This window comes from Monodelphis domestica, chromosome 8 (assembly GCF_027887165.1).
Source record: "Monodelphis domestica isolate mMonDom1 chromosome 8, mMonDom1.pri, whole genome shotgun sequence".
NCBI classification, from domain to species: Eukaryota; Metazoa; Chordata; class Mammalia; order Didelphimorphia; family Didelphidae; genus Monodelphis; species Monodelphis domestica.
The window spans coordinates 151,584,216-151,594,915 of NC_077234.1; the positions used below are offsets into that span (position 1 = coordinate 151,584,216).

At 35.0% G+C, this 10,700-nt stretch overlaps 1 protein-coding gene across 1 annotated transcript; it reads right to left on the bottom strand.

The window, feature by feature from the left end:
• Positions 1-4,115: 4,115 nt before the first annotated feature.
• Positions 4,116-9,589, bottom strand: LOC100027946 (N-acetyltransferase 8-like). Its single transcript, XM_007501398.3, has one exon. It carries the CDS (start codon positions 9,426-9,428, stop codon positions 8,736-8,738), a length of 693 nt encoding a protein of 230 aa, XP_007501460.1. The 5' UTR covers positions 9,429-9,589; the 3' UTR covers positions 4,116-8,735.
• Between the last annotated feature and the right edge of the window lie 1,111 nt (positions 9,590-10,700).

The following is a 10,700-nucleotide window of genomic DNA, read 5'->3' on the forward strand; positions in this document are numbered from 1 at the left end:
GTTTTAAGATCAACAGTGAAATGCAGCATAAATTGAGTTCCAATTGCTTATTTTATTTTTTTGTTTATTTCCAAGTTTGTCTATGTCGCACAGAACTTGGAAAACTTCACCCAGTGAGACTAGAGTTGATACTGTTTCCCAGATTCCTAAGAAACAATTTTAGAAGCTGAGATAATTAGGAGGATGACATCTTATTAATTACAATATAGGATGAGAGTTAGAATATAAGGCATATTGAGTAATAAATATCAGAACTCCAACAAATGTGGGAAAAGTAGGCTTCTGGAACAAAATAATACTATATTTCTGGAAAGGGGCATGTGTTGGGCGGGGTAGGTGAAGAGAGAAAGATAGAGAAGGATGCAACTGGGCAGGATCTCAGAAGGAATGAATAAGGGAAGCAAGGAGAGAAGAAAGCACATTACCAGGTCACTTCCTTGTTACTTGATATTTTTGAACAATGAATGAGTTGCTCAGTTGTTCTAAAGGTAAAATATTGTAAGTACTATTCTTGTGCTCTAAATTTTGTTGCCCTAGGGTACTAAAGTTCCTAATGCCTCAGTATAGTTTTAGCTGTAGTAGTCTCTGTAGTTTCAGTTGCACTATTCTCCTGTCCTACTTACATTGCTGTAGATCTTCTGACCTCAATTTTCATGATAATATGCCTTTCATCCCTCATGTCCTTGATCACCTCACTTTTTCAATTCTAGGGAAAATCCCTGACAAACCATGATTTAGGGTCATTTTATCAGATTAGGAAAGGAATGTGATTGTCTCTTACTACTGCAACAAATTTGAATGAACAAGCAGAGGAATGAATTCTAGACTGAACCCTGAAGACTTAGGGTACAACCATAGTCAGACAAAAAGCATTTAAATGTTTATTGTGTGCTAGATACTGTGCTTAGTCCTCAGAAAACAAAGAACAATAAAATTATCCTTTATTCCAGGAATACAAATTCAAATACAGACACAGCATGTAGATAACTAAGCATATATAAAATAGATACATAGTAGAAAGAAGGCATCTTAAGAGGTAGAGATAGAAAAAGCTAGAGGAGAAGTGTAGTGAGCAAAGATCACCTTAAAAAGTATTTAAGGAAAGGAAGAAGGCCTAGGAGAGATCCAGTGGTTAGTGTATATATATATATATATATATATATATATATATATATATATATATATATATATATATATATATATATATGATAAATGAAGAAACAGCAAGAAAGACTAAAAAAGGCAGTTGTATAAATAGAAGGCAATTTCTAGGTAAATATTTACTCAAGACCATAGTTCAATAAGAATTACCAACACGTTTCTTTTACTACACCATCCAGAGGAAATTCTTTGAAAGCAAAATATGTCACAAAAATACATACATTTTCAGACAATTTACAACTCAGTCATTGGAAATAAGCACTTAGGAAACATGCTGATCAAGAAACATCAATGAATGTTTCCTCACATGTAGTGAGGAAGCATGTAACAAAAAACAACTAACTCCCACTAAGTTAATGTTTTCTAATGATGTCATTGCTCTCTTTTCAATTTTGAGTCTGCTTTCAGACATTTTCATTCCTGCTGCAAATATCCACTGATATGACCTGTGCTGGGTATCTTCATTAAATTGGTCTCTACTATAATCTATTAGTTTGGTTATAAAAACAGCTTCTTTTCTGTAACAGTTAAAATTAGTTTCTCTGCTAGAAGTATTATATTTTTATGAGGTTTATTTAAAGATTAAGAAATAGAGAAAATTCAAAATAAGAAAAGCACATGCCTAGGCCCAGAGAGCCCATTCACCACCACTCATATCTTGCCTGCTAGGTGGAGAGCCGCATCTCCTTGGAAGCAGAAGAAGGAAGAGAAATCAGTAGGCTTTTACAGCCAGTTAAATAGAAATTTTGATCTCGCCCAAGTGAAAATCTCAGTGAGATTAGAGGGCATCTTGGGAACTAGAGCAAGGACCTCTAGGGATTGAAGTCCAGGGTTCAAATCTCCATTTTTGCATTGCTTAACTATTGTGGTAGCTGAAAGAATTTCAGTACTAAAAATGCATCACTTTATCCTTTTTAGTTACTTTTAACATCCAAACTCTACCCAGCTAAGGAGTAAACACCTTAGGCATTTAAGTCTATCCTGTAAGCTGACCCTTCTAAATATTGTTCTAAGGACCATCTCAGTCTAACTGTTGAATAATCATCAGAAAAGATAAAATTAGATTTTTATTTCATTGGTACAAAGAAAATTTATATTCCATTGGAGATAAGTACCTTTCCTGCAATTTCTAGTCTTAGAAAAGTACTTAAAGAAGGGAGAAGTCAAATACCTTCCCCAGTATCATAAAATAAGTATGTTCCAAAAGCAAAACTTGAATCAAAGTCTTCATGGTTACTAAATATGTGTTAATCTATACTGTGTCAGAGGTGATACTTGAATCTATTTATCTATATAACTATAGTAAGTAAATGTTATTTAATGTTGAAACAGCATAGGCTGTCTTCTAAACCTTCTGTTCCTCTCTATTCTCCATATCCTACAGTCTCACCATGATAAAATAATTTCTATCATATAATTGGAAAATGAGGGGATGCCCTTCAATTGGAGAATGGCTGAATAAATTGTGGCATCTGTTGGTGATGGAATACTATTGTGCTCAAAGGAATAATGAACTGGAAGAATTCATGTGAACTGGAATGACCTCCAGAATTGATGCAGAGTGAAAGGAGCAGAACCAGGAGAACATTGTACCCAGAGACTGATACACTGTGGTACAATTGAATGTAATGGACTTCTCTAATAGCAATAATGCAATGATTCAAGGCAATTATGAGGGACTTATGAGAAAGAATGCTATCCACATTCAGAGGAAGAACTGTGGGAATAGAAACACAGAAGAAAAACAACTGCTTGATCACATGGGTTGATGGGAATATCACTTGGGGATGTAGACTCTAAAGGATCACTCTATTGCAATTATCCATTATATGAAAATAGGTCTTGATCAATGACCCAAGTAAAACCAGTGGAATTGTGCATCATCTGGGAGGGGGGAGAGGGAAGAGTTGGGAGGAAGGAGGGAAAGAAATGAACATGAATCATGTAACCATGGAAAAATATTCTAAATTAATTAATTAATTACATTTTTCCAATTAAAAAATAAAATAAAATTTCTATCATATTATATTCCCCAGGTATATATCCCCAGTCTGGCATTTAGCACAACTCTAGGTTAGGTTAGATGATGTCTTTGGTGTTTCTTTAAAATTATAGGAGGTAGATCTGGTAGGAAAAATTGAAAAAACAAAACAAAACCTTGTGACTTTTTTATATTTCCATCTGGAAACAAGAGTTGTCTTTCTACAGTTGAAACAGATCAATTGAACTGGGAAAAAATTACATATTCTATATCCCTGAGAATCTGATATAGAAACATGAAATTTAATAAACATTTAGGGTCGTTATGATGTGTAAGGATCTAAATAAAGGAATTTCTTCATTTGGAAAGCAGCTTTCTAACTGATTTAATTTAATGAGAGATTATACAGGGGTGCAAAGGTTACAATAGCAGAGGGGAATTTGGTAACCTAGCAACTATTTTTTGACTTATACCCAGCAGCTCTCAGTAGAATCAGTACTCTATCAAATAGGAAGAAATCACTTGATTTGAGAGGTTTTCCCTCAGGTGACTATAACTCTCTAAACAAGGCAAAGACATTAGAGGACTAAATAATCTAATCAATCTCTCTCTGTAAAAGTACAAACAAAAATTTTAAAAATAGGTAGTTTCACCCTCCCAATATTTTTTTTTTTAAGTATAGAACTGGATCCTCCAATTGTTAATAGTATGCAACTAAACCCTGTGTGGAAAATTGTTGTACTGAAAAATGTGGGAAACATTTCCCAGAAGAATAGCCTATTTTTATAAGATGTTACAAGCTTACTTTTATAATCACAGTGTTGAAGTATAAGTTTGTTGCTAGATGGTGTAGCAAACTAGATATTAAGATATCTTTCTTACAAGTGTTTCAAGCTCACTAAGTACATTATTATATTTCTGTAACAAATTAAATATCATTTCAAAATATATTGGAAGACCAACAACTAAAAAATAAGATGTTTAATTATTTTTTATTTTGTTTCATTAACTATATTTCTCAAACATTTACATAATATCTAATATTAATTAAAGAAGTTTTGTCACAATCATTCATCTAATAAATGGCAGAATTTGGATACAGGCCTTTCTACTACAAGTTCAGCACTCTTTCCTCCATACAGTGTGATTCTTATTATAACAGAACACCCAGAAAAGAGTTGGAAAACTGGAAACCAAAGGGAATCCTATATGAAGTCCAAGCCATACTATACTTGTACTGACTCATTTCAGTGAACAAACTCTATTGGACTGAGCTCCTTAAGAGCAGGGACTGTCTTTTGCTTTTCTTTGTTTCTCCATCACTAACCCCAATATTTAACACATAGTTAAGTTCTTAATAAATTCTTCTTGACTGATTAATATAGATTGAAGACAATTTGCTAGCTTTAAATTTAAACAGAGCCTTAATCCAGAATCTTCCTGTTCCTCTTTTATCATTCCATTTTCTGATTCCTAAAACTTCATATATTTGCCATCAAAGAACTGTTAAGTCTTTTCTGTTTAGTTATTACTTTAATTAGGGAAAATAGCAGTCTTTCTTCTATCTTATTTCTATCTCCACTCTTTCCTGTCCCATATGTCATAAAATTCTGATATTCTATTTTTTTAATCTGGTTGATTTAGGTAATCTTATAGTCTTAAACTGTTCTAAGACACTCATGAAAAGTTTTAGAGCATATTTAGACTCTTCCTTCCAGTTCCTAGGTAACAAATTTACTCGGTAATTTATTTTCTTAAAATAACAAATAGGAAAATATATATTTATTAGAGTTCATCCATAATCCTCAGTTATTTTATATATAGTAGGCCATATTTTTATTAGTAATGGACCATTGGTTTTATTGGCATTGGAAAGTTTTAATTAGAAAATTTCTTTCCAGTGAAAATATCCATCATCTCTGCTATTTAGGGTCTTAAGAGAGTAGCCTAGGACCAACAAGAGACTTCCAGAAGTCGCAAAGTCAGTATGCAACAAAGGCAGAACTTAAAGCTGAGGCTGGTTCTCTACTTACTACTAGGATTCCTCTCAGTGTAGTATCAGAGAGAATTCTATCTGTAAGAGGATAAATCTAAATTCCAAATTAAATAGTTACTGTTATGCAAAAGGAACTATAGAATAAGGCAAAAAATTTCTTTGGTCTTCTTAGTACTGGACAATTTATAGTCAAGCTGCTGCTAGGAAAACTGATAATAAAACAAATGTCTTTTAAGCACTGAACATTGCTTATTGAACATATGAACATTGAATATATTAAGTCATTGAACAGGGCCAGGTACATCTTAGAACATCAAATCTTTAAGTCCTTCAGAAGTTAAAAGACAGAGGTGATTTCAAAGCTAACCACTGAAATTCTAGTTTTCTTAATGAAGACAATTTATATTATCTCTAGTGACAGCTTAACCAGCTTTAATACTGGATTAGTCTTGCATTTAAAATGAATTTCAGTCTATTGTTCATTTATTTAGATATTGCATGGCCAATTTAAATTCTACTTTATTTTATTGCAATTAAAAGAAATTCTCAGAATCACAAAACTTGAAGATATTTAAAAAGTTGTTTGAAAATTTTCAAAAGGGTAATATTAGATCACTAAGACAGAGGGCTTTAAATTTTACAAAATAGTGTCCTCATAACCAATCTATGAAATTGCTAGCTCAGATACTGTCATACTCATACAGAGAAGAAACTGAAACTCAGAGAGCAGATTTAAATAACTTGCTCTTACATCACTACAAGTGTAGTCAAGCTCTTCTTCAGTGGTGTCAAATTCAAATAGAAATACAACATACCTGCTGTTCACTTAAAGTGAGAAAACCGCATATTAACATTTTTTGTGTTTTATTATATTTTATTGATTTTGGTAAAATATTTCCCAATTATATTATAATTTGGTTCTGGCCATACTTTGGAGCATTGGGGATTGCACTTCTCTACATCAGCATGTTGTTGTTTTTTTTCCTAACAAAGCACTCTGCCTTTTGACACAAAGATAAAACTACAGCAATGTAAATTTGATCATTGATTTTTTAAATTATTATTAAAAACATACTTATTTCCTGATATAAGAAAAAATCAATAAGCATATAGATAAATATATACACGATCACACATATAGTATTGTTACAAACAGTCAACTGGTTGGTCATTATATCCCAGAAGTATTACTATGGTCATACCAATTATGCAGACTCACAAAGGATAATACTGGCAATGACACAGCCACAATCGCATGCCCAAACAGTCCAATTCACAAAAAAGAAAAGTACTTTGATCTTCATCTAGATTGTGAACAAGGATCCACTTTTTTTTGCTGTTGTGTGAAGGAAATTTTGGGTTTAGCAAATTTTTCATTTCTGTTCAACTTTATTTCTTTTACAATGTAAAAACCTATACACAAATATTTTTAGTATAGTGTGACTATTGAATTACAATCATTTGGATTTAGGCTTTCAAATCCATTTTGTCCATAATTGCTTATTTTGGTAATATTTTTATATAGGCAATTATCAGAAAAAACAAATAAATATATCCCAGTGTTAGAACGATGAGTTTCAAATTCCTATTTTACATAGGTTATTTTTTAGTTCTGAGATTTTTGTAAAACATTCATAATCTTAACTACTTTTAGCAACATTTTCTAAATAGCAATGTTTCTGTTTAATTGATGTCAGAATGCATGTTCATTTGATTCTTCTGATAAGATGAACTTGTTCATGTTACTGAGTTTTATACTGTTTATTTGCCAAAATTGACCAGGAATCTTTCAAAAAAAATAAATTTTGAATGCTCGCCAGTGTCCTAAACTTAGTAGTCCACTTATTATAATAATAGATCAACTTGCAAGAGAAACAATTAAAAACATCTAGATATTTTAACCTCTAGGACAAAATTAATTACATCTCACTGATTTACATATGTAGAAAACCTGGCATTCTGTTTGTAGATCACTCTAGTATATAGGTTTACAATGACAAAGCAGATCTTAACATCATTAGCAGACAAATTCATTATTTTGTGCGGTAAATGCTACAACAGAAAATCAAACACAAATCTGAAATGAAACTCTTCTGAGAGTCACAAAGTCCTTAGCCTTTCTGTGGGTTTGGTACACATTTGTTTTTTAAACCCCCTGTTAAAAAGTTAGAAAATTTTGGAGATTTTTGAAGGAAAAAAATATGTTTTGGCATTTTCCACTTCTTTTTTGTGCTCTATTCTTGGCATATCTTCTCTCCTACCACCTTACCACTCATTGTCTATTAAACATTTAAAATACCTCATTCTGAACCTCACCTAGGCCTATTCATCCCTAAAGCTTCTAACCCTTTCAAAATGACTCCTCTCCTCCTTCCTTCCATATTCTCATTCACTCAGAAGTTCTTTTCTTTTCAAGAAACAATTCAATTTTATGTTCTTGTCCTCCATGAAATCTTTCCTGTACCACAGCTGATAATAATTTTTTCTCCAACTTCCTCTAAACTCTTAGAGAATGATCTCTTGAATTAGTGTTTAATTTGTTTTACTCTATTTTGTGTATTTCCTTTCTCCCATTGCAATTACATATTAAAATTGTTGCCTGTATGAAGACAGGTGTCATATATTATTAATGGTTGTTACTCTGGAGCATAGACAGGTATTTTAGAGATGATTTAAATTTCACAAATAATTCATAGGAAGATATAGCTAATAATAACAATAAAGAATAGCTAATAAGCCCAGTCTTTCAAAATTAATTTTAAGAAGGCTTTTATTAACTCTAAATGAAATTATAAAGAAAGGAATTTCAAATAGTCTTCATAAAGACAATGAAAGAATTTCAGGCATGTAAGAGGCTCATTTTTGGATATGAAAGCTTCTTTTTTGCTACCACTCAAACATGCCACGTAATTGCAGTCCAGTGAGATGGGGTGGAGGATGGCCTGGGGGCAGGGAGCTCATCAACAATACAAGTACAATTTCAGGTATTTCTTTTGCTCAAGATATGTTTAAGCTCCTTAACAGAAATGTTGGTTTTTTAACATTAAGTTCTAGTCTCACAATGGGAGGGGAGAGGAAGGAGAATTGCTAATGAATTCCTAAATTGGTTCAGAAAATTCAAGGAAGAAAGCAATAAGTAATTGTTTAAAAAAATATTTTGGACATCCTTTTTCTTTCCAAGTGTATTTGTACCCCCAACTCAAACCCAGAAAAATAATTTGAACATTTAACAAATACGACGCGAGGCACCAAATATCCTGCAATATAATATACAGCTCCACAGTCTTTAGTGTAGATTCACTATTTAGCTGCTTTTAGAAGGTTTAGAAATCACAAAGTACAATCCCATAGCAAGAAACTTTGCCCGAGGGAGTTGAAATGACTTTTTCAGGACACACACACACACACACACACACACACACACACACCCCACACACTCTTCCCCCTCAAACCCCAAAGCCAGTTAATCCGAAATTAATTGACGCTTTGATGTGGATTCCTCCCTGAGAGAAAGAGGAAGGGGTTCCAGCTCTGCTCTCTCTCCTTTCCTAGGAGACACAATCTTCTTGCTCAAGGTCGTCTCCGGGTGATAGAGTCTTAGTCCCCAGGGGCAAGGTCATAGCGGTAACGGGTGAGTGTAAAGTCTGCCAGGCGTCCATAAAAGGTAGGAAGCGGCTGTGGTGCCTCTGGACGGAAGCCAAGGCTGAGGTAAAGGTTCCGGGCTTCTCTCTGCAGCCGGTGCGTAACTAGCATCACCGCGCGGGAGCCCTGTTCGCAAGCAAAGGCCAGCACCGCCCGTCCCAGGGCTTTGCCCACGCCCCGGCCTCGGTAGTCTTGGCGCACAACCATTCGTTTCAGCACCAGCACACCAGAAGCGCCTTGACCCTCCGCGGGCCGCGCGCCTACCATCCCCACTATCTGGCCCCGAGCCTCAGCCACCCAGAAGCGGGCGCCGCGCTGCGGAGAGTAGGCCTCTCCGATATCCATTAGGTCCTGGGAGAGGCAACGCCGGATGTAAAGAGCCCAGACTTGGCCCAGGACCAGGTGGCTGGCCGCCAGCATCAGAGCAAGGAGGAGCACAGGCAGCAGCAGGGAGTGCGAGCTGGCCACTAGCAGCAGGAAGGCTCCTGTCAGGGTGAGCATCACCCAAGGCTGCTGCAGCACGTGGACACAAAGAGCTGGTCCATACTCGCTCATGCCCTCAGTGAACAATTCCCGCACCTCGTCCGCATCCCCAGGCTGGAATTCCCGGAGCATGAAGCCCCCGGCCTCACCAAACTCCCAGGCCATGGCAGTCTTTCTGGATCTGAAGTGCTCTCGGGCGCCCCCTTCGTTTTCTCTGGGCTCAGAGCCCCGCCCACTCCCTTTGGTTCCAGGCTCCTTCCTCAGCAGTGTGACTGCTCCTATTTGCCAGTGTCAGATTTGCTAGTTTTGGGTCTTCCCAGCAACTAATCCTCAGACTGCTGGGAAAAAGCAGCATAGTGTAGTGGAAGCGCTTAGACTGTAAGTCTGATGATGATTTGTATTATAATACTGACCAGGTGATCTTGGGCAGAGTTTGTATACAATAAAGGCATTGAACTAGATAATCTCTATAAGAGCCCTTTTCAGCAGCTTTTTAAAAATTACATTTTATAAACCTTCCTGTACTTTGTAGAATTGATATTTAATAGCTGGGATTGAAAAATAACAATAGCTAGCTTTTATACAGCGCTTAGGGTGTGCAAAGCATTTTGAAAATGCATTATTTTATCCTCACGACAACACAGTACTATTCTTTTATAGAAAATGAAACTGAGGCACATGGATGTGAAGTGACTTACATAGGGTCACATAGCTAGTAACTGTCTGAAGCAGGATTTGAATAATAAATCTTCCTTACACCAATTCTAAGATACATTTCACTGTGCTACCTAGCTACCTTTAGGAATGTAAAACGTTTATATATAGAAACTTCCTTCTCATTCTCAAACTATAGATGTCTCTTTTTTAATAGGTTCCAAGTTTTGTCACTATCAAGTCTATTCCTCCACCATTCTAACCCATTGTTTCCTCTGACCTTGAGAAAGCTACTAAGAGCAACAAATCTGAGACAAATAATCATCAATTGGAAGAGAATTTAAATATCATTTAATCCAAACTCACTTAATGCTAAAGACTTTTGTGAAGCACTTCCAATATTTGCCCATCTAGCCTCTGTTTGAATTATTTCTATGACTAGGAACCTGCTACTAATTAAGGTTCTATGTGTTGTGCACAACTCTGATTGTTACACCTTTCCTATTTTTTAACAAAAATTTGCCTCCTTTTATCATTTCACCTATTGGTTCCAGTTTTACTTTCTTGTCTATATTATTTACCCACACATATTTAAAGAAGATTGGCAGTTTAACCCCTTGTATTACTCTTCCCCAAGCTTAATATGTTTCCTCATGTGCTAGTTAAATGAAATCTTTGTTAAATGATTATTATATTAAAAGATGTTTTGTTATTCTGAATTTAACCTTTCTAATTATTTTTTCTTGAATTAAATGTAAAAACAAGCTCCAAAATTTTTCAAAG